The sequence below is a fragment of the Alligator sinensis genome, unplaced genomic scaffold (assembly GCF_000455745.1).
Source record: "Alligator sinensis unplaced genomic scaffold, ASM45574v1 scaffold162_1, whole genome shotgun sequence".
Taxonomy (NCBI): domain Eukaryota; kingdom Metazoa; phylum Chordata; order Crocodylia; family Alligatoridae; genus Alligator; species Alligator sinensis.
The window spans coordinates 48,679-73,285 of NW_005843376.1; the positions used below are offsets into that span (position 1 = coordinate 48,679).

Sequence of the window (24,607 nt, forward strand, 5' to 3'; positions counted from 1 at the left end):
TTCATGTGATTGACCGGTCCCCTCACCCCTCCCCCAGCCCGCCCTCCCCTTCCCCTAGTACTTACTAGCTTAGAGCTGGCTGCAGACACCAAGGACTGCCCGAATCATCAAAGCTCTCTGAATCTTTTCCCAAGATTTGAAGAGCCTTGAATCGATTCAGACCTTTAAATTGCTCCCTTGATTTGAGTCAGATTTGGAGATTCGGCCACCGAATCCGGCTGAATCTCCTCTGAATCAAATCACCACCCTAAGCTTCGCACAGCCCTACTAGAAGAGACAAGAAAGCATTCAATAAGTTGATCCAGGAATAATTACAGAAACATTGAGTTCCACAAAGAAAGATATAGAGATGATAACGAAGAGAGAAAGAGAGAGAAGAGAAGGTGGGCAAAGTGTAACCTGATTAGTTAAGCCAAGGAGGGATTTGACCAGAGGAAACAGATGTTGAGAAGATGTGGAGCAAAGAACTCAGCTGAGCTTGAGAGGAGACTGTACTGGGCATCTCACACTTAGAACCAACAGCCTGAGAGAAAAGGGGCATGGTGTAGGGGAGGTGCAGCCCTGCAGAAGACCGGTGACCCTGCCAGCATGACCTCTGCTCAGAGAATCATCCATTCTCCTGAGTACCATTTTACTATCGTGGAGTGACAGTTGAGTGGGGAGGACGAGAGAGAGGTCACAGTAATTCCAACATGGCAATGGGGCAGAAAGGCATATACACTCATGTTTCCACACACCACAAAGAATACTTTCTTCTAGGTTAAGGCAAAACATGGCTATAGGCTGCACAAGTGGACAGCCCTCTCACATGTGGCTGTGCCATCTCCTCTGTAGAATACGCTCAAACACTTGCAAGCATGATAGCGCTTGCACACAGATGAGACCACAGGTCTGTGTGTATACACTTGTGTGAGGCTGTGCATGGAGGGGCTGTTTTGGATGACATGTGTGAATGTGGAAAAGTCTGTTTATACATGTTTCTGATCCTAATATGTGAGGAGGAGATGGAGCTGGCACCTATGCATGTGTGTGTTTGCGTGTATATTAGTGAATGTGTCTGGGGGAAGTCCTTGTGAGTTTTCCCTTTGTCTGGGGATATTCCCCTTCCTGGAACATCTGGATTATTCCATAGGTTTCTCACACATATAGTTGCTTGATGAGGATCCATTGCAATTAGCACTCGCTACCTTGTTGTGTCCCACAACAGCACAGCAATAGTCAGAGTACTTCTGCGCTATGTTGAATCTGAACAGGCAGAGGAAAAGAAACAGAGCCTCTCTTTAGTCCCATTTCTTTCCTGTGTTACAGTATTAAAGTCCAATGCAAAGTGATGGATGTTCACTTGCAGGGAGATATAGGCCCAGGCACTGTGCAACTGTGTTTTTTTGTCCTGGCCAGCTGCTCCACAGAAGCATTCATTGGTCTCTTTCCCATTGTCCCAACCCACCTGACAGTCCCTGGCTTTCCCTTCCAAGAGCTATTCCTGGCCTGATGCCCTTTCTGTATGAGGGGATAGGATCACATTGAACAACCACTTCTCAGCACCAAGCTCTGTTCTGATACGCACTCCAGGCACACATGCCTCTGCCTCAATCAATCTACAGAAAATTCTGGGTCTTCTCCCCATTTCCAGGCCTGTCCAAACTGAAGATGACCGATGCCAAATGTCACTGCCAGCAGACATAGGAACATAAGGACATAAGAACTGGCATTTACTGAGTCAGACCATAGGTCCTTCTTGCCAAGATCCTATGTCATACCGTGACAGAGAGTAGATGCTGAAAGGAGGAGTGAACTGGGTATGATCAGAGGTTTTTCCCACTGTTTTTCTTTGACTTGCAGCCTCCAGACTTTAAGGTCTAGGAAGTTTTGACTCCGGGGCTGTATCTCTAACTCCCGTGCTCAACCGATACTGATGTCTCTTTCCTCAAATAATTTGTCCAGTCCCTTTTTGAATCTAGCTAAACTGACAGTTTCCACAATATCTGGTGCAAATGTACTCCACATTTTAATTACATGCTGTGTGAAAAAGTACTTCCTTCTTTTCGTTTCAAACTTACTACTAGCCATTTCATTATATGACCCCTAGTTCTTATGTTGTGAGGGAGAGTAAATAATAAATCCCCATTTGCTGTCTTTTTCACCCTTCAGTATTTTGTAAACCCTCATCATGTTCCTCCTCAAGTGTCTCTTTTCTAAACTGAATACGCCTAACCTCTTTAGTCTCTCCTCATATGGAAGCCCCTCCCTACCACTAATCATCCTTGTTGTCTTTCTCTGGGCCTTCCCTACTTCTTCAATAACCTTTTTCAATTGTGGGGGCCAGAACTGGGCATAGTCTTCACGGTATAGAAATAGCATGGATTTATAAAGGGGCATGTAACAGGGTGCCATCTCCGGTGACATTTTTAAAGGTCGATGAGTGGGGCACCCTTGAAGTCCTGCTATATTTTCCTCCTCCGCTGGGGACCAGCTTCCCCCTTTTGCTCGTCTGCCATGACTTGATGCCACTTGGTTCTTACAGAGGGAAGCTGACCCAAAGGCTCTCAGATGGGCCCTAAGGCTCACCACCTATAGCATAATGAGCTGTTGCCTTAAAGGCAAGATGCACACTTCGATTTTCCCTCGACGTGCCCCACGCCACTCAGATGTTTCATAATTTTCTCCTTATGTTGGGGTCTCAGCCGCTGTGGGCTTATTTCCTCTCTTTCTAGCTAGGCCTGTCAGCCAAAACCCACTAGGTAGGGCTTGACTCCAAGACTCCAGCTCTCTAACCTGCTCGGGCTCACAGCCCTCCATTTCATACTTTCCACGACACCAGGCCTACTGGCCTTTCTACACTGCGCCCCTGTGGTGCCAAGCTGTTAGGGATTTGGACCCCTCCAGCTTTGCCCCTCTCTCTGTAGTTAGAGCTGTTCACCTAAGCCCACCCACTAGGACCCAGCTCCAAGGCACCTAGCTTCCCTTCAAGCGACTCTGGGCTTGTGGTCCTAGTACCGCACCCCTAGTGCAGCCCTCTATCACAGTGCTCTTTGGCACTAATGAGGTCTTCTCCTCCCCTACAGCCTCATTCTCCAACCACTGGACTTAATATTACATGTAAACAATAGGCCGCTGTGGCCATATAAAGAAAACAGAGGTAGGGGAGGCATACTGCCTGCTTACATGCGATTGTGCTTCTGTCTCCCAGCTTGTCACATTCTTCCTGAGGAGGCTGCCACAGCTTCTCCATACTCCCCTTCTCTGCTGCCCCCCGGCCTTCTCCTCCTGACCTTTTTATGGCTTTGGCCTTTGCCTTCCGGTCACCTGACCAGCTGGCAGGGCTCGACCCTTAGCCCCTGCTCGACTGGACAACTGCGCCTGGAAAGTCCTGCATTTAAAGGGATGGCCAGGATTCCCTGTTATAAGGCCACCCTGCTTCCTGGTAACAGGGCTAGGGTTCTCTGTTACGGGCCATGATGATACTTCCTGTTCAATTTACAATTGTCTTCTGAAAAATCCCTAACTTTTTGTTTGCCTTTTTGATAGGTGCTGAGCACTGAGCTGATGATTTAGTGAATTGTCCACCATGACTCTCAGATCTCTTTCTTGTGTGGTAACAGCTAATGGAGAGCCCATTATATTGTACATATAGTTTGGGTTATTTTTGCCCAGGTGCATCACTTCATATCCATCTACATTGCATTGCATCTGCCATTTGGTTGCCCATTTGCTCAATAGTGTCAGATCCTTCTGTAGATCCACAGTCAGCCTTGGTCTTTACCACTTTGTGGTAAGTCCTTGGTCTTTACCACTTTACCATTTTGTGCCATCTGCAGATTTGGGCACCTTGCTACTCACTCCCTTTTCCAGATCATTTATGAATATATTAAACAGCACTGGTCCCAGTACAGATCCCTGTGGGATCCTGCTGCTTCCTTCCTTCCACCCTATAAACTGGCAATTTATACTCACTCTTTGTTTTTCATCTTGAAGCCAACTTCTAGTGGATATTCCCTGTTATCCCTGAACTACTGAACTTAGTTTAGAGCTTCTGATGGGGGACCTGGTCAAAGACTTTTTGGAAGTCCAACTATACTATGTCAACTAGATCACCTCACCTCACCTGCTTATTGACACCCTCAAAAAATTCTAGCAAGTTGGGGAGGCGTGATTTCCCTTTGACAAAGCCATGTTGATTCCTCCCCAGAAAGTCATGTTTATCCATGTGCTGAACAATTATATTTTATTATTGTTTCTACCTATTTCCAGGAACAGAAGTTAGGTTCACTGGCCTGCAGTTCCCTGAACTCCCTCTAGAGCCTTTCTTAAATAAGGGAGTCACATTGGCAATCCTTTAATCCTCTGGTACCGAGTCTGTTTTAGAGATAAGTTGCATACTACAGTTAGGAGTTCGGCAATTTCCGACCTGAGCTCCTTCAAGACCCTAGGGCGAATGCTATCAGGTCTTGGTGATTTACTACTGGTTAGTTTATCAATTTTCTCTTGCACCTCATTTCTTGAAACCTCAGCGTGGATCAACTCCACTGATTTGTCCCTAGAGAAAAGTGGACCTGTTGATGGAATTTTCCTAACATGATACACAGTGGAAACAGATGCAACGAATGCCCTAGCTTTTCAGCAACTGTCTTGTCATTCTCTAGTGCCCCTTTTACATCCTGAGCATCCAAAGGCTCAGCTGAGAAGCTGAGCTCTAAGGCTCCCTGGCAAGTCTTCAGCTTCTAATGTCCTTAAAGACATTTCCTTCTGTAGGTTCCAGGACTAACTGCTCCCCAATAAAGTCCCCCATTTTTACTGCATTGTCTGCTGTCACAGCCTCTCTCAACTCCCTTAGCATTTCTAGCTCTCTGCTGTCAGCCTGGTTTGGGGGGCGGAGGGGGATAGTATATCCCTAGATGTACTTTTTTCTATTGAAACCCAGGATTTCTGTCCACAAAGGTTCTACAGTACCTCAGTTATCAATTGAAAAACCTCCACTATTTGATTCAATGCAGTCTCTGATGTAGTGTGCCCCACCAGTACAACCTACTCTCTCGTTCCTGTATAATCTGTATCCTGCTGTTACAGCATCCAATTGATTTTCCTCATTCTACAATGTTTCAGAGATACCTAATATGTTAATATTATTATTTACTGCTAAGCATTCAACTTCCCCCATCTTTCATCCTAGACTTGCATGTGTAGTTTTTCTTGTTCTCTGGTTAGTTACTTCTAGGGTTACCATATTTCTAGTTTCAAAAAGACAACACCTGTTGGAGAAGCGGGGAGCAAAATATGATTGGGGGTGGAGCAGTGATATGCCCATGCCCTGCCCCTGCCTCTCAGTCCCAAGCCATAGCCCCACCCCCACCAATCCACATTCCCCTGCCCACCAGACCATGCTGGTGCCCCTTGCTCCCAACCTGCAGCCCCCCTGTCTCCACTGATGCCTGTCACACCCAATCCGCAGCCCCCTGGCACTGCCTGTGCCCTGTGCTCCCAATGCACAGTCCCCCACACTCCTGGCACCCCTTACTCCCAAGCCACAGCACCCCCAGCCTGACAGTGCCCTTCACTCCTGACCTGCAGCCCCCTGCTCCTCCTAGCCCTGCAGCATCTCCAAGCTGCCATGCCCCTGTGAGGAAGGGCACTGGCTCTGGTGCTGCCAGCTGGCCAATGAAGCTCCCTGATGGCCCTGAAGTGCCCCCCCACAACTGCTTTCTCTAACTGTCCCCCGCAGGAGGGTCAGACACCTCCCCCACCCTGCTGCAGACCCAGCATCCAGACACCTTCCCCTAGCATTGGCAGCACCAACCTCTGCTCTCTCTCTCTCACACACACACACACACACACACTCTCTCTCTCTCTCTCCCCCTGCTCCCTCCAGCCCCAAGCAGTTCCTTGCTAGGGCAGATGGGGAAGTGTTGGGAAAAACTTCGATGTTGAAGTGACCAAAATCCTGGACATTTGTTGATTTTTTTTTTTAATGACTGGATGGAGATGGGAGGACCAAAAAAGAGGACACGTCTAGGAAAAGTCCGATGTATGGTAACCCTAGGTACTTCCGTGTAACTTTTTACTCATTAGAGCTGTTTTCTTGTGTTGTCTTCACACTGTTTCTTATCCCTATAGGGTGTTTCAGTCCGAACTGTGTGCTGTTCTGCACCTGTCAACTTCCCCCTCACCCCCTGCTTTTCCTTTAAAGCATGCCCTACCACTTTTTAAACGTTACATACTAGCAGTGTAGTACCATTGTGGCTCAGGTGGAAACCATCCCTTCTGTACACGATCCTCCTGTTTCAAAAGGTCCCCCAGTTCCTAATAGACCTAAACCCTTCCTCTTTACACCACTGTCTCAGCTACGCATTGATGCGCTGGAGCTCTGCCTGTCTACATGGCCCTGCACGGGGCACTGGGGGCATTTCTGAGAATGCTTCCATAGGGAACATGGGCTTCAACTTCCAACCCAGCAGCATAAATTTAGCTTCCAAGACCTCTCTGCTTCCCTTACCCACATCATTGGTACCCACATGGACTACAATCATCAGCTTATTCCCAGCCCTAACAGCCTACCTATACATCCTGCAAGGTCCACTACCTACCCAGAAGGCAGGTCACCATGCAGTCCTCTTGGGCATCACAAACCCAGCTACCTGTGTGCCTCATAACTGAATTGCTCACTGCCACCACCTGTCTGCCACAGACTCCCACCACTCCCCAAGAACAGTCTCAGAGTTATGCCCCACATGGACCCCTCTCCTGGCCTGAAGATAGGCAAGATACTCTTAAGCCAGCACTAGCAGGGGAATCCCAGCCTGGGGTCTGTACAGCTGTGGCTGGCTCTGCAGTCTTCACATACAGGCTCCTTGACGTTCCCTGCAGCTGTCTACAAGGATAAGCAGAAATGCACCTACATGTCTGTATTGAGCTCTGTGTCATCTATCCAATTCCATTTCCCTTTGGTGTTGGAGTATGTCAGGCCAAGGAAATAGTAGCCACCCTCTGACATTCCTTTGAGAAAGTCCTAGAAGGGAAATGAAAACAGATGTCATGGCCAGAAAATTCTCCCTTCCCCAGAGACAGTCCCTCCCCGTTTTGGGGCGGAGGGTACCACACCACCAATCAGGGAGTAAGGGCCAATATGGGAGCGGGGTCAGGCTGGAGCTAAAGGGGTCTGTAAAGGTTTGTGGCTCAAAGAGCACTGGCAGAGCCTCTCACTGGTCCTATCCCCATTTCCAGAAGATCTGTCCCCAGGGCCTCTGGCTTAGGGGTTGTTGAGACATGAAAGTGTTATTAGTTATACCCATGTAATTATCCCAGGTTTGTTAGTCCAGCAAAGATCCTCTGAATCCCTACATGGACCTTTCTCTTTTGGGATGAGAGCCATTTTCTTGCTTTAGCAGAGGCCCTCCCAAACAGTGCTCTTACTGTGGTGTGGTAGTGTCCCCCTCACCCAGATCTCCACCCAGAGCTGAATGAGCATGTCTGGCTGTGAGTTAGACATCTGAGGGCACTGGAAGATGCCAGTGCAAAAAACAGGGATCATTACCATTTATCTCAACAGGCATTAGGGATGGGGTGGCCATCTTACCAGTTCATCTTTGCTGTTGATAATTACAAGTTTGGAGCCATTCTTGTTACATTCCTCCATGCTGGCATTCCAGCTCTTTTTGTCCCTATCTCCAGAAAAGAAGTAGCAACTCTTTCTGTTTTCTGTCCAGCCGAAGGGGCAGCCTGCAGGAGGGGACACAAGTACAGAAAAATCACTTGTATCACACAGCAGTGAGGACAGTGCCCTTTGCAGATCTCTCAGATAAGAGTGGAAGACACAGCTGACATCTGTCTGGACTCGCAGGCAAGAAACAGACCTTGCAGAATGGAGCAGATCAGCTGTGCTGCAATATGTCCATGCACAGCTGATCCACGTCACTGGGTGAAACATGCACTGCCTCTTGTCCCTTGATGGTGCAGGACAAGGGGAAATGTGATCTCCCTGCATTCCCCAGTTTTCTCCACTGTGGCAGACCAATGGTGTGGGTCTAGGCAGGGAGGGAAAGCAGAGATTTCCCTGCCAAGCCAGATCTGCAGGGCTGGCTGAGCAGGTAATGCACCACAAGGTAATACACATCTGCCACAATAAAGTGGGAGAGTCTATTACTGCCTATTGTTTCACCACTGATTTCCGGTTGTGTGGTGCAACAAAGGGTACTGATGTCTATTTGCTCAGCATCTGTGCTGCCATAAAAATTTCAGACAATGTCTGTTTCCACCCTCAGTGGAGCAGCAGGGATCCTCAGGGGCCAGGGTGGCTAACACCAGCAGAGGATGTTCTGTGGAGGAACCAAAGACCAGCATAACAGTTGTGGCTGGACTGAAGCGGCCCTTAGAGCCAGCTGCTTCTCTGCATAGTCCCCAGGCAACTGCTTGGGAGGTCGGGGAGGAAGGTTTGGCAGCTGGAGTCTTTCTAAGTGTGCAGATGCAGTGAGCACCAGGGGCATGATATGGCCATACAGAGGCCACTGAGAGCTGCAGTGCACCAAAAGAAACATTTCCTGCCATTGCTAGGCACTGGGTGAGAACCTGAGATGGAGGAAATATGGGACAGTGGCTCAAGGGCCATGGGACACAGTATCATTGGTTACTGTATAGCTCCAGTTCAAACCATCAGGGCTGTGTCATAGTATTAGTCTGTTCCATGGAGCCAACGCTCTGGGGCTTGGCCAATGAGACACCATGTCCACTCTTTCAGTAAGCAGCTGTTTTGAGAACAAATGCATATCTGGAAAAAGCCATAGCAGGAAAAAATCCCTTTTTCTTGCCCCATTCAGATATTTGAAAATGGCAAAGGACCTTTTCTGAAATTGCCCAAATGAAAAGAAATTAAGAATCACAAAAACATCCAGTTCATGGGTCGTGTATTGAGAAGTGATGTGCCCCTGAATGTAGGGGTTATTGTAATGATATCTGCAAGTTTAACGATGCTGTCTCAGTTTACAAAAGATAAATGGGAAGGTTTTCTTCACATTCACAGATACAAATGTCTTTCAGTCACTGACTCTGGTACTCGCAAGTCAGGTGAGCAGACCAGGCTCCCATTTCTGGTCCCAGCAGAAGCCCTAGAGAAGACAGAACTGCAGAGTTTGTTCATCAGGCACTGGGGACCTCCAGGCTGCGCCAGCAGAACCGGGGATCAGAGATCTTGTACTAGCCATTTTTTCCTTAAACTAAGCAGACTCTTATATGAGCACGGAAACTGAATTTTCAGTGACATGGGCTTATTTGTTTTACCTTTGGAGGTTTTGGAGACTGTTTTTACTTCAGATGTCCCTTGTGAAGTTGGGAGGCTTGAAAATAACAAAAATATATAGGGTGGAATTTGATTTCTCTTTGCACATATAAATGGCAGTTTTCTAAGCATGTACCTGGCCATTCTTGGCCAAGACTTTATGCTCTGGATGGACACGCGGTGCATACATTTGTAGCTATGCACAGACACACACGATTTTATGTTCCAGAAAACTGATACATAAGAGGATGACAGCCCTCCCATGTTTTAGCCATAACTGGCACACTTGTCCTGGAAGCAGCAAGCCCAGCTTCTGTAAGCCCTCCCCATCACCACTGCCCAGCACTCTCTGCTGCAGCCAGCCAGAGCCCGCCCCAGGCTTTCCTGCGGCTCCTGTGCACTGCTATCTCTGCACTGCTTCTGGGGTGGTGGTAGTGATGGAGCTGCAGCACGGGCTCCATGTGGCTGTAGCTGGGAGTGCCGGGCAGTGCTGAGGGGGAGAGGCTGCTTTTCCTCCATGCTGAACCACAGTTTCTGCCTGACCAGCACTGCTGCAGCTGCTGTTCAGCATGAGCAGGTGAGTCTGCAGCAGGTACGGGGTGTGCTGGGTTGGAGCTATGCCACGGGTTCCTGTTGATCTGTTCCCACCACAGTAAGTTTGGAGAAGGTGTAGGGCAGGGCTGGGCTGCCCGCTGCTGGCAGTGGTAGGGAGGCACCACAGGGTGCACAGGCTCCACGATGTTGTGGGACGGGGGCTGTGCTAACCAGCTCAGGGGGCATGTCTAGGGGAGCTCCCATGCACACCTCACCATGCCTACAAACCCTCCCTGACAAACTCCACTCTCCCACACACAGTCACACACCCCACAAATGCCGCACCCACCCACACTCTCCACCCCCTGCACACACATATCTGCGTGCCTCTAGAGGGAACCCCACTCACTGCTACAAGCACCCACACCACCCCATGCACACCCCACCCCCACTCCCCCACACACATACCCAGCCACCTTCTCCTCCAGACACCCCACAAACCCCATACCCACACACACACATCCCCACAAACACACTGCCCACAATCCCCCATATCCACTCACCCACATTTACACATACCCCCACATCCCACATACACACACAGCCACACAAGCCCCCCCACAACCCTCCACACCACCCACAGTATGCAAAAATAAGACTTCATTTTCAACTATTATGCAATCACTTGTATATACACAACACAAACATGCACAAATCAGGACAAAAGATTTTAAAAATAAAATTAAAATATGTATTGTGGATTTTTTATTTTTAATATATAATTTGTTTTTTTCAAGGTCCAAGATGATGAACCCCCTTACCAAGCAGAGTACTGCCAGGGGAAGGGGAGGGATTTCTGGTGGCAAAAGTCAGGGTTTAGGGGATGGGACTTCTGGGCCCAAGATTGCGGCCATGGGGCGTGGCACTTGTCAGGGTTGCAGGGCTGTCAAGGGTGTCAAGGGGCAGGCTACCCTTGCAGCCCTCAGCAGCTCACCAAAACTCATTAAGCAGCCCTCCAGCCAAAATAACTCCCCGCCATGGCCCTGGGCTACAGTATCATGTGTATTCACACCCCATGCTTCAAAAGGGTGGGGTGGGGGCACTTTAACTAAAGGTTGTTCAATGAGCTTTAGTTAAAGTGTTCCCGCCACTATCTTTAAGCTCAGGGATGTTGAATACATGTGACATAGAGGCTGCTGGAGTGTGCGAATGAGCACTCTCCGGCAGACTCAGTCAACAGAGTCCGCTCTGATGCAAACTAATTAGCCCATGTCGAAGCAGATGTCCAGCACTTGTATAGATGCACTAAGCTTTGGAAAGTTGTCTTGAATCCTGCCCTCCCCACTTCTACAGCAGAGAAAGCAGTGGTTGGAGGGTAGTCAGGTGGCCCCTTGCCTTCTGCCCCTCCCCACTTCTTCCCCCTACAGACTTCCTTCCTCACTGCCACCTGCACCCTCCAACCCCGAGCTCCCCACAGGCTCTACTCCTCGCCCAACTCCCCAAGCTTCTTCTCATTCTCCTCGTGCGCCATGCAATTTTTGCCTCCCCTCACCCCTTACTGTCAGATGCTACTTGGGCTACTCCAACCCAGAACACAGCATGGGGAAGCTCTGCCCTTGCTTGGCCATGCAGCAGTGTCCACACTGCTGATTACCTGTTTTCACCTGAGCATGAAAACTGAATTTGCAATAATGCAGACTTATCTGTTTTACCTTTGGTGGTTTTGGAAACTGTTTGTAGCTCTGACGGGTCATGTGCCATTGAGAGATCTGGAAATAACAAGCACACATAGGGTAAAATTCTATTTCCTTTTGCACATTGACATGGCCATCTACCTGGCTAACTTTGGCCCCAGATTTATGCTTTGGAAACACACCAGCTGGTTCTAGTTGTGGCTATGTAGGCACGCACCTGATTTGAAGTCCCAGAAACTTGATACACGGGAGAATGCCAGCTCTCCCATGTTTCAGCCATAACTGGCACACTTGTCCTGGAAGCAGCAACCCCAGGTTCTCCAGGCCCCTGCTGAGGTGACTTGAACCTGCATTTTTTTGATTTCTTAGCACAGTTCTCCAGCAACCATACCATAAGTTATGTAATGGCTAGTCCCTGCCCCACTCTGCGCTGCTTGAAACTGAGGCACTACTCCCTGCTTTTACTACTCATTGGATAACCTGGAATAAGACCAGTGAAATGGGAATTTCTTTTCCCAAATGGGAACAAATCTCTAGGCTAGAACACAAGTTGTGCTTTCTCCCAGATTGCCATCTGCCTTACTTTGGCGCACAGCTTGTTGGGTGCTCATTTCCCCTTGCCTCCACATATCTCACAGTCTTGGTTGTCCAAGTGGCCAGCTACAACAAGGAGCACTGGACAAGCATCTCAATCATGCCTGACCTGTAGTATGGTATTTAGAGTACTGCGTTGGGAAGTCAGAGAAAGATGCAGGTTCAAACCTCCTCTAGGTGAAGGGATCCTAGAGCCTTTGTCCATGTCCATATGGATGCATGCCCTAATTACTCAGCTATTGAGGCAAAAACATGTGAGGGCTCTCTACACCTCTTAGTCATGGGTTTATGGCGGGCTATGTACGTATTCTTAGGCTATGTGCTTATTCTTACACACAAGTATGTATCTACAATGGGCATTCATACATGCTCAGGCAACTGATACTGTATTTCTTAAATATGAGATAACTGTAGCTAGGTTCTACACATGGAAAATTTATACATTCATTATAATTTTGCAGATATAGAATCTAAGATTTGGAGGATGGTCTTGAATCCCCACCACACCTTGCCACAGCATGGAAAAGTGTTGGGGGGTGACCAGATGGCCAACCTGCCCTCTGCCCCCCCCACTTCTTTCCCCTGTAGCCTTCCTTTCCCCCTGCCACCTGCACCGCCCCCTACCCCCATTGCCCCACAACCACGCATCTCCCCCAGCTGTCCCCAGTCTCTGCATCTACCACCCCACGACTTCCCCCATCCCATGGCCTTCTCCTCATGCTCCCTTCAGTTTCTGATTCTTCTGCCCCCCTGCCGCCCCTCTCTTACTGTCAGATGGTGGTCAGGCTGCTCCATCCAGGAGCAAACCATGTGGAAGCTTAGCCTCTGCCAGGTTATGTATCAGCAGTGTCCACTCTGCTGATTGGTCGGGCAGGAGAAGAAGTTTCCATGTGCTCTGTGCCAGGAGTGACTCCAGCCTGAGACAGAGCCCAGCTGTGCCTGCCAGGAGTGGGAGGGAAGGCTTGGAGGGGAGTGGCAAGAGGCTTCTGTGAGTCTGAGTCGGCCCTAACTCAGGCTCAGGACTAGAGTCGGAACCAGAACAGAGGCTTGCTGCCCCCTCCACATTGTATGTGAATGTGAGACGAGGGACTTTTCCTCCCATGAAGATTGTGGGGGACCTCATCTTATATTTGAGTAAATATGGTAATTTACTGCATATGCTCAGTCTTTGAGTACACCCTACTGGTTCATAATGCAGAGGAAGTAAAATCGCTATTCGTGTATAAGTGACAAGACACATGGCTTTGTAAAGTCAAAAATATTCTGCCTTTAATCTCCATGTCGAATGGCTGCTCATGTTTCCGAAGGTTCTGTTCTGTTCACGGAGGGCATTTGCTTTCAGGGAAAATCCCGGTGGTATGTGGTCTGCTCACCTTTGCCTCCCTCATCCCTAGCCCCTGATTAATATATTGATACAAAATGGGCCAAGTTTTCCAAATAGCTCATTTCCAAGACTCACCAAAATGAGTAGCTAGCTTTTTAATGCACCTCAGCAAGCTGGGTACAGAGCATACCTAAACACCTGGCCAGGTAGACAGTGATGAGCAGACAAAGGTCTGGCCCTGGCCTTGTGGTCAATCTGTACCCCCAAGTGTGTTACCATTTGTCTGGGTGTCGCTGCTACAGTCTGCTCCTGCCTGCAGCAACCCGAGTGAGACATTTGAGCCTGATAAATCCATCTCCCCAGCAGGGGCTGATATACTACCAGGGTCTCCCCCAAACCACAATTAGACAGGCTGTCTGGCCTGTTTTTGAAGTAGACTGACATGTCCTTGGCTTACCTGTGGCAGCTGCAGAGGGGGCTTGCTGTCCTGATGACTTTTTTAGCCTGTAAGTCTCACATCAGTTATGATATTTATCTCTGTGTGTTGGTAGGCATGAGACCCAGGGGCTGTGTAATGGAGTCTTACAGTGATGGACTTATCATTAAATCAGCTAGCTGCTGCTCTGGGCTGTGGGTATCATGAATTAGATCCCACCTGGGGACAAGGAATCGTAAATGGCATATGCCAGCCACAAGGACATGACAAATCAAAGCATTTGTGGCGTTTTCAGCAATACTTACATACAACTATCAGCGTCACACCTGTAACCAGGAGGAGGATTGTCACAGCTCCCACTGCAAGGGCACAGACCCTGGAGCAATGCCTCCCACCTGCAGAGAGGAGGACAAATCTGAGGAAGGAACAACTGGGAAAGAAACCCTTCCCCTTCTCAATCTATGCCCATATTATATTCCTTTCCCTTCCACTCTCTGAGCTCAGCAGCTGAATGAAATCTTGTTAAGCTACACTAAGCCCCACAGCACTGAACTGCTTCCTGTTTCCTCTCTCTGGGCATGTCTAGACATGCAATTACAGTGCAGGAATAAACACAGGGGCTAATTGCTCTGGAGTTTTTTTGCTCCTCAGTGTTTGTTCAAATGGTGCATCCAGGAACAAAACACTCCTGAGCATATAGCTTCAGAGTTTATTCATGCACGGCACATTGAACCCAGTCAGAGCAGTCCTGGCTGGTAGGAGACCCATCCTGCCAGCCCAGTGGTACTCCAACCGGCCTCCATGTGTTCCTGTGTGGGTGGCTGGGGCAGTGTGCCTCAGCACAGGGGTTACCTACCAACTAACTCCCCACAATGTGACCCAGCCAGCAGGGGCAGAGTCTACACATGCACTGCTGGGCACAAAACAAAAAAAGACACAGCAGGCCATGTGGGGAGTATTTTACAAAACTATCCTGCTGTGGAGTTAGTTTTATGCACCCTACTAGGAGTAGATGCGTAGATGGGCAGATATTTACTGTGCAGTTAATTAGTCAGCTGTGTCATAAACATTTAGTGTAGATGCACCCTCTGTGATACACTGGGCATGGCTACAACTGCATTAATGCGGAGTAAGCCTACATGCGGATGCCTTAAGGTGCCTTAACGCAGCTTGCTGGGTGAATGCCTTTGCAGGCTGCCCTCGTCATCACCCAAAGCTGCTCCCCACACGGCCGGGCTGGGCTCTAAGTCCCTCTGCAGCAGAGGAGAGCAGGGGGAAGCGGGGGTGTTGCTACCGCTACTGTCTGCCTGGCCCGGCAATGTCTTACTGCCCTCCCCCCCTTCAATTCGGGTGCCCTTAGCCTTAGAAGCTGGTGCTGCAGTTCCCCTGCAGAGAGCAGGAAGGCTGGGGCTGAATCTACCCCAGTGCCTGGCGCTGCATTGCTTTTTCCAGCCAGCGTGGCTCCAGCGCAGTGGAGCTCCAGCCCAGCGGGGCTTTCTCCAGTGCTGCTCTAGCACTGGGCAGGACTCCTCCACCCCACACTGTGCTCAGCATGCCCAGGCTGCCTCTCTCCCAGGAGTGTCCAGCAAGGAAGCAAGCAGCGTCAGCTCCTCCAGGCTCAGCATTGCCCGGCCAGCAACCCCGTGCTGAGGCAGAGACATACTCTTTCTTCAGCTATCCTTCTTCCTGATGGCAGCTCCAGCAGCACCCAGCCTCCTGGGTTTGACTGAGCCTGGAGGAGTGGACAGAGCGTTAAGGCGCCATGTCAAGTCTACACGTGGCTTAAGGTGCCTTAACTACTCCAGTGTAAATTGTATAGCTGCTTTGTGCAGGTATCAAATTTACTCTCAGATCACCCTAAATTGATATAATTAAGGTGCATTAAGAGTGGACATGTGTAGACCCTCCTTAGGGACCTGGAGGTTAATTACCTTACCCTTAAGGGTGCAGGTGTAGACCTGCACCCTGTGGACTCATCTGAGACCTGAATATCTTCCAGTCCCAATGGGGCTCTCTCCTTGTGAGGACAGCTGTAACCTTTGCACCACTGGCTGGACCCCACACTACTGCTCAGAAGTTAGTCAGGAGGGTTTGGAAATGCAGGACCAAGACCAACCTTGCCATACCAAATGAGGCCTGTTACTATTAGAGTGCCCAGTCACTGTCAATCTCACAGTGGAGATGTGCTCTCTTTCTCTTTTCTCCTTCCCCCATCCTGTCTGTGACTGTCCCATTTTGGGGTTTCTTCCTAGGTTTATTTCAATGTAATCCCAACATTACAGGGAGCCTGTTAAATCAGCACAGAGCTGACCAAGTAGCAGAGAGCCATGGGAGATTTGGAGGGAGGCCACCTGGATGTTCAGGGACTATGTGAACTAGGCAGCCATGACACTAAAGTGTCAAGGAGGCTTCTCCATCTCTTCCAACTTCAACCCTCTACTGGCATATTTATTTACCTGGCTTATGCTGACTTGGTTCTTTGGTAGATGTATTTACTTCTTGGCTCATGAGACCTGGGGAAGAAATTGTCATTATTTGCTATGGCTCTATATAAAGACATTCTAACTCTTCCTCTTGCCTCTAACCCACACTGTGGCCTGTTTTGACACACCTTGGATGACCAAGCTAATTTTCTTCTTCCTCATTATCATTCTCAGCTTCTCTCTTCAACTTATTCCAGAAAGGCTGATGCACCGAAAGGCTGTTACCTCTATTTTTTTTTTACTTTAATCAGAATTAGGAAGTTGGAGGAAATCTCCCAGAAATAAAAATATCTTTGCAAAGTTTAGTGCCCAAAGGAAGCTTAGTTTGTAGGTGATTTTGCCCTGAAAGACAGCTTGGAAAAATATCCCCTTTTATTCAGAAAGTCAACAGACCAGCTCCATCAACGCATTCCAAGTACAATGTATTGGGTTTATTAACTAAAACACACTTCTGCTGTGGTTACACCTGGCTGCTTTGGAAGTGATTGACTTATGGATCACTGTAATCTACCTGATTCCTGCAAATCTATCTTCACTGCACAGGTGTTAATCACTCTCTCTACTTCTTAATGTACCACTAATCAAACTACATTTCTTCTGAAAGTGTGCTGTCTGTTAGCTATGCCTGGCAATCTCTGTCTTCTATTTCACAGCCCGGTAGACTGTTTTTCACATGTATCTGAAAACTAAACTAAGATGTGGTAATATTAGCTCAGATGAACATTAATTGAGGTGTGGAATAACCAAAAGTGAAGCGTTGGCTGCACTGTGAGGAATATGAATAAGAGAGATATATTTAATTATAATGATTATGGGACTAATAATACAAAGTATTTTAACTAGTGTGACTAGTTGTGTTTTTTTAAAACTGTACATATGAACTAGCAAATTAGTATGCACTCCTATAAAGTTACATTTGTTTTTGCTTTGCTAGCATATTAGGAAAGATTTTACTTTCTCTTTAACTTGAGAAAAAATTGGTGTTGTCTTTTATATGATGATACCTATAGCATACCTATAGGCTAGGGAACTCCCTTCTCATCAGCACAGAGGCAGAAAAAGATCCTGGAGTCATTACTGATTCCAAGATGAACATGGGCTGCCAATGTGAGGACACAGTCACTAAGGCTAACCACACCTTGTCATGCATCCACAGATGCACCACAAGCAAGTCGAAGGAGGTGATTCTCCCTTTCTATGAGACATTGGTCAGGCCGCAGTTGGATTACTGTGTCCAGTTCTGGGCGCCACACTTCAAGAGGGATGTGGACAGCATTGAGAGGGTCCAAAGGAGGGCCACTCGCATGGTCAGGGGGCAAGAGGGCAGGCCCTACGAGGAGACGTTATGGGACCTGAACCTGTTCAGCCTTCACAAGAGAAGGCTGAGAGGGGATCTGGTGGCCGCCTATAAACTTACCAGGGTGGACCAGCAGGGAAGGGGAGAATCCCTGTTCCTCTGAGCACTACCAGGAATAACTAGGAATAATGGCCACAAGTTGACTGAGAATAGGTTCAGGCTAGACATCAGGAAGCACTACTTCACAGTCAGGGCAGCTAGGATCTGGAACCAACTTCCAAGAGAAGTGGTGCTCACTTCTACCCTGGGGGTCTTTAAGAGGAGGCTAGATAGACACCTTGCCGGGGTTGTTTGATCCCAGAATTCTTTCCTGCCCATGGCAGGGGGTTGGACTTGATGATCTGCTCAGGTCCCTTCCGGCCCTACCAACTATGAAACAACTATGAAAATATGATGCACCTCAGCACAAGTAAAAATCTTACATTCATCCATGGCATGCATTTCATTAAGTGCCTGAGGTCCTGTGTACAGTACAGATACAACAGTATTTTTCTAATCACTTTGGGACTTCCTCAGACAAGACCAGTTACAATTAATGTAGTTCAATAGTGTCTGAGCTGCAACCTTCCTGCCTGCCCCGCACTTGTGGATGAAATAGGTATGCACCCACACTGTCTTGCTTCACTAGCTGTGCGCTGGGAACATAAGACCTGATACCCACTACTTCTTGCTTAAACACCATCCACTTTATAACTAGGGTGCTCAACCCCCATCCCACACGACAGATCTGTCCCACAGCCCTATGTCATCTAGTCCATAGGTCTCCCCACTCATCTGGAAATTTGGTGGTGGGAGAATGGTAGCACAACTTCTACACTGACAAATTTCTGTATCAATGGAGACATCCAGGTCCTGCATGCTGAATCAGGCACCCAAACCCCATGTGCATGGCTAGGCAGGGGCAATGCTAATCTGCCCTCTAGGGATCAGTCCCAGCACATGTGGGCAGCACAGGGTGGGGGCAGGCCCCAGGATCTGATCTTGGCAAATGGAACTTGATACAACCCACAGACAGTAGAGTACTGATGTGGTGGAAAGGGAGCCATAGGGGGAGCGCCGGCCTGGTGGGGAGCGCCGGCCAGGCCCTTCAGAGTTCTTATTGCATGGGTCGCAGATGCGTTTGTTGTTTAAACTGGCCGCCCACCCCATGGGTTGGGTGTTTACTTATTTGTTCTAACCAGAAATTCCTGCATTCAGTGTGCTGGGACTTTCATTTTCTTCTTAACCGAAACAGGTAACCAAACAGGGCCAGGGCAGGAAGGAAGGAGTTCCCGGCGCAAAGGCCGGGGGTGGGGGTGAAAATGCAAGCATTGGCCCCTGGGTGCCAGAGACCCATAGTACACTGACCATAGACTGGACTCACCACACTCATCTGGTCCACAGGGCCAAAAGTTTGAGCACTACTGCTTCAGAAGACTCACCAGGTGCTGCACAGGTATTTAAGCTGCTTGTGTCCAGGGGTTTCAATTTCACTTCTGCATATACAGGACCTCAAAACAGGAAAGAAAAGCAAACAAACATACAGATGCGAATGAGCGAGAAGAAGAAACTGGAATGGAATAAAAACTCACTAAGGGACCATAATCAAAGGGTAACCAATAACTGCAACATCTTTGAATTGCACTCAGCAGCATCCCAGTTAGGTTGCTGTTTTCCATGTTTGCAGCACTATGTCTCTGAAGTACTGGCTACAAGCAGAAAGGCATCCATTTCAGCTTCTGTTCAGTGCAGACATCAACAGAGGAGATATATGCAATTGTGCACGTGCATACATTGCTTCATACAGAGACCTTACTAATATTCTCCCTGAAGTCTTAAATATACTGCATTTGCTTCTTGTAAAGGGAAAGCTTGAGGGAGGTGCCTCGTGGAGTGCTACAGAAGGCAGGGCTAGTCCTGAACTTCGTAATGATGCATCCACTTCTGGCACTTGGTATAACCAGCATCACTGCTGGTCTGAAAAGGAACTAATTCTCCAGCCCCTTGTATCACCTTTAACCCCTGCACGGGGGCAGTGCAAAACATAACCATTCTTCTTTTGGCTCTCTAAGAAGCTGCTACCTATGTGTGCCTGCCTACAAAAGATAACTGGTCCCTAAATCTGAAGATTACACTAGATTTGGGATTGTCATCAGCAATAGAAAGGCAAGAGAATGAACCTGAAAGGATGTTTGGAGGTTATAAGTAAGGGGAGAAGTGAATAGAGACTAGTACTGTACATAAGGGAAAGGGTGTGTGTGTGTGTGTGTGTGTGTGTGTGTGTGTGTGTGAGTGTGAGAGAGAGAGAGAGAGAGAGAGAGAGAGAAACAGAGAACTGGACAGCAGGAGTTTTGTATTGTTTTATTTTACTCACTGGAGGCATGTAAAAGGTGAGCACAGGTTTTGGTTGCATATTTCAAGCAATCATGCTGTAAGGCAGAGTGACAGGTTTTTACTGTTATGACCAGGTGGCATTGCCTTCTTACATGGGTTTAAGACATGGGCCTGCTGGTGGCCTGCTGCACAGGGTCAAATTTCATCCAGTTAAGAATGCAGTGGTCAGTTCTGGGCGAATATTGACTAACATAAGAGGGGGGGGGAGATGTTTTAAAAAAGACAAAAAAAAAGATATTTTGAATAATAGAAAAGCAGAGGAAGGTTCCTCAAGGGGTCATATCTAGTTCAACCCCCTGCCCAAGGAAGGATTTTCCTGACCCAAACCCTCCTACATACAGCGTCATCTAATGTATTAGTAAACCTACACAGCTGGCTCTGACACACAACCACAAGAATTACACCTTCACATGAAGTAAGTAAAGCAGGGGAATAATAGCAGCTAGTGTTCCATTGTGACAGGGAATTAAAATCCACGTAAGAGATCTAAGAGGGCACGTCCACAACTACAAAAGACCCCCCTCCCCTACAATCTACACCAATCTGGCTCTAGGATAAAATCAATTCCTGACCCCAAGTGTGGGGACTGGTGTGACCCTGAGAGAAGCAGCAAGACCTACCAGCAAGACGTCCTGATACCCAATTTAAACCTACTTTGCTGCATCTCCAAGCCACTGGCTACACTCTGCAGTCTTCAGGAAGGTCTTCTATTTATCTAATGGCTACATTGCTTTCTGGCATTTCGATTACTAGATTCCCTTTGAGAAAAAACAAATAGTTTAATTGAAAGGGGAAAATGTCATGAAAACAAATAAAAAAAGTAGAAATCTAGATGCTTTGTGAAATTCTTCATGTTGCCTGATTTTCCTCATGTCCAGAACGTACAAAGAAATGTAGCGTCTGCTTCTTCTCTCCCTGCACCCAGTATAGTTAGTTACAGACCTGTGCAAAGCACAAACAAATCCAGAAGGGCATCCAGGTTTTGCACCCATTCTGCTCTCCTCTTAAACAAAATGGTGAGAAGTGGGCTATTTATAGATTAGCTTCAGGACCACAAAGAGGAAACTTCATAATGATGGGCTGTTAGCACATGAAAAGCAAAAGCAGAGCAATGTAGACTAGTTTGTCTATTAGGCTCTAGAATAATCTGGTGCAGCAATGGAGACCCCAGTTTCCTGAGTCATTTAACACTAAACTGAACAACACCCTTCAGAATGGGCTGTGAAGAGTCATGGGTCAGGCAAGGTGAAGAGTGAGGGTGTGATGGAAACTGAACTAACTTATCCGTCAAGAAAAGAAAGAAGTAGGAAATGAAAGGAAGACAAAAGAAGTTTGTCTGAGTAGAGCTTCACTGGGGCCAGTCTAAGGCACGATTTTAAAATGAGGTAGTTACGTTGACATAGAAAGCTGGGAAGATGTTCCTGTTTCCATTTAAACCTAAGTAGGGTTCAGTTCCTAAATGATTAGGAATATAGTCAAACTAACTGAGGTAGAATCACAGAATCAAAGAAGAGTAGGGGGTAGAAAGGACATCAGGAGATTGTTCAAATCTAGCCCAACCCTCTGCTAAGTGATGTAAACCAGAATGTGGAAACCCTTCTGGACAAATGTTTTTTCTAACTTTCTCTTTAAAAAAAACTTCAATTTTGGTAGACAACAGCAGAGAACAAAGCTGGCAGTCTCTACTACTCTCTCAGGTAGATAGATCATCATAGAACGATGCTCTAAAGCATTCATAGATTCATAGATGTTTGTGTTGGAAGGGACCTCAGTAGATCATCAAGTCCGACCCCCTGCCCTGGGCAGGAAAGAGCTCTGCCCAGGGCAGGAGAGTGCTGTGGTCAGATGACCCCAGCAAGGTGCATGTCTATCCTCCTTTTAAAGACCCCCAAGGTAGGCGAGAGCACCACCTCCCTTGGAAGCCCATTCCAGATTCTGGCAACCCTCACCGTAAGGAAGTGCTTCCTGATGTCTAACATAAATCTGCTCTCCATCAGTTTGTGGCTATTGTTCCTAGTTACTCTAAGGGGTGCCCTGCTAAACACAGCATCTCCTATTCCTTGCTGCCTCCTGCCCCCACCGTGATGAATTTGTAGGCGGCCACAAGATCACCTCTCAGCCTTCTCTTGTGGAGGCTGAAGAGATCCAGGTCCCTCAATCTCTCCTCACAGGGCTTTGCCTGCAGGCCTCTAATCATACCCTCCTCTGAACCGTGTCGAGATTGTCCACATCCCTCTTGAAGTGTGGCACCCAGAACTGGATGCAGTACTCCAACTGAGGCCTGACTAATGCCGCATAGAGGGGGAGTATCACCTCCCTGGACCTGTTTATCATGCACCTACATGATAAAGTGCGGTTACATTTACTGCTCATTTCATCACATTGACGACTCATGTTCATTCTGGTGCCAACAAGGACTCCGAGATCCCTTTCTGCTGCTGTGCTGCTGAGAAGGTCTTCCCCCAGCCTATAAGTGTGCTGGTGACCCCTTCTCCCTAGGTGCAGCACTTTGCACTTGCCTTTGTTTAACTGCATTCTATTTTGTTCTGCCCATTTTTCCAACCTGTTCAGATCTGCCTGGATTCATTCCCTACCCTCTGGTGTGTTAACTTTACCCCATAATTTGGTATCATCCATGAATTTGGACAGAGTGCTCTCCATACCTTCATTTAAGTCACTGATGAAGACAATGAACAGCACAGGTCCAAGGACCAAGCCTTGGGGGACCCCACTGCCCACATCTTTCCAGGTTGATACTGACCCGTCCACCACCACTTTCTGGGTGTGACCCCTAAGTCGATTTGCCACCCACCTGATTGTGTGATCATCTACTTCACAGACACACAGTTTATTTCTGAAAATAGGATGAGATACCATATTGAAGGCCTTCTTAAAATCCAAGTAAATGACATCTACCTTGACCCCTGCATCTAAGCAATTTGTGACCTGGTCAGTCAAATGCTCTACCCCTGAGCTATACCCTCACCTATTCTTGGTGAGGAATAGAATTGTTTGGAATTCCCTCCATGGTTTATCAGTTCAGTGAAGGTTTGTATGGGGATGATTTATTTCAGAATACAGTGTTTTTTAGTCACTGGAATAACTAGTCATTATGGCCTTATTACTCAGGGTACATAGGGCTCTTATAGACATGCAGGGAGGCTGCTCTGCTACGCTGTAATTACAGCACATCAGAGCAGACTCGAGCTTTCTCAGATCTGTGCTAATTAAAGTGTCTTCTCCCCATCCTTCCCAAAGCACATCTCCAAAATCCCTCAAACACCCACCAGCATCATACTGATTAGTACACAAAACCCTTTGGATAATTCATCATCTGTTAATTAGACACTTCCAAATGTACACACGTATCATGGAGTTTGATTCTTACTATTAGTCATCTTAAAAAGTGCCGACCCTGTCCTTCAGATCACCTTATAAATCGACCCCTCCCCCACCAATTTATGGCACAAAAAGCATTAATGATCAGTTGTTCCATACTGCAGAATTATTTTTATGTTTTGGTGATGAGTCTATGTAAGGGTGCAAAGCAAAATTTGCACCGATCATAATCATGTAATTCTTATGTAGTAAACAACTACATTTTTATGATAAGAAATTATATATTATGCCTTTATATTTATTCAGTTCTCATATAGAAAATCAGAATAACTGCAATTTATATCTGGAATGTTTGTGATATGTATTTTTATCACTATACATGTGAAAAATCTGCTGTGCCTTGAAATGGCATGCATAATACAGATCACAAAAAGTTAAAAAATGGCTAACTACTGACAATCAGGCTCCTAAGGATAAGTAGTCATCATTACCAAGCCCAGTGAAGAATTAACAAGATCTTACTGTAATGCATTGTAGTTTTTCAAAATCTGTTTCTGCTAACTGAATATAATGCATCTTTAATCTGAAATAAGATTATTTCACTTTCAGACTTGAACAGATATTACTAGCCGCATGAATTAAAACCACATTACGTATTTGGGAGCAAGTTTGCATGGTGCCTCATTTTTCCTCCCTTCACCAGGGTCCCTTTCCTTCCCTTTCCCGTTATCCCACGAGCTGTGGTTTTGTCTCTCCACAACACTTGTAGCATCCCAAAATGTGACCCAGGTACAGTACACAGTACATCAAGCATTGACTTACCTGCCTGAGTGTCATTGTCCTTTGGCAGCCTTGAACCCAACCCCGCTACTGCAGGAAAGTTCAGGTCAGCATACATGATATTTTCTGACATCTTCCTTCTTTCTCCCTTCTTAAATCTCTTGGCTATGCCAGAATGTGACTCCTAGCCAGATATAACTCAAAATACTTTCAGCTAAAACTATCGTGATTTTCTGTCCTCAGGGAGGAAGTGGTGTCCTTTTTATGCTCTGTCAGTTGAATAGCAGCAGAAAGAGGAAATCTAGCTTGATACTGATCTTGTAATAGAACATAACCAAAAACAGGGTAGTTAGAAACAAAGTCTCAGCTTTGGTTCACAAGCCTCTTTTCTGGCATTGTTTTTTCTTGAATGCATTGGAAAAAAAAAT

At 47.3% G+C, this 24,607-nt stretch overlaps 1 protein-coding gene across 1 annotated transcript; it reads right to left on the bottom strand.

Annotated features, from left to right (window-relative positions):
• Positions 1 to 199: 199 nt before the first annotated feature.
• On the bottom strand, positions 200 to 24,607 carry LOC106723229 (C-type lectin domain family 5 member A-like). The gene is made up of 8 exons (XM_014527236.2): positions 24,222 to 24,607; positions 19,109 to 19,177; positions 16,304 to 16,360; positions 14,153 to 14,242; positions 11,512 to 11,568; positions 7,571 to 7,713; positions 6,894 to 7,003; positions 200 to 1,245 (listed from the first exon to the last, which is right to left on the bottom strand). Exons 1-8 carry the CDS (start codon positions 24,310 to 24,312, stop codon positions 1,122 to 1,124), a joined length of 741 nt encoding a protein of 246 aa, XP_014382722.2. The 5' UTR covers positions 24,313 to 24,607; the 3' UTR covers positions 200 to 1,121.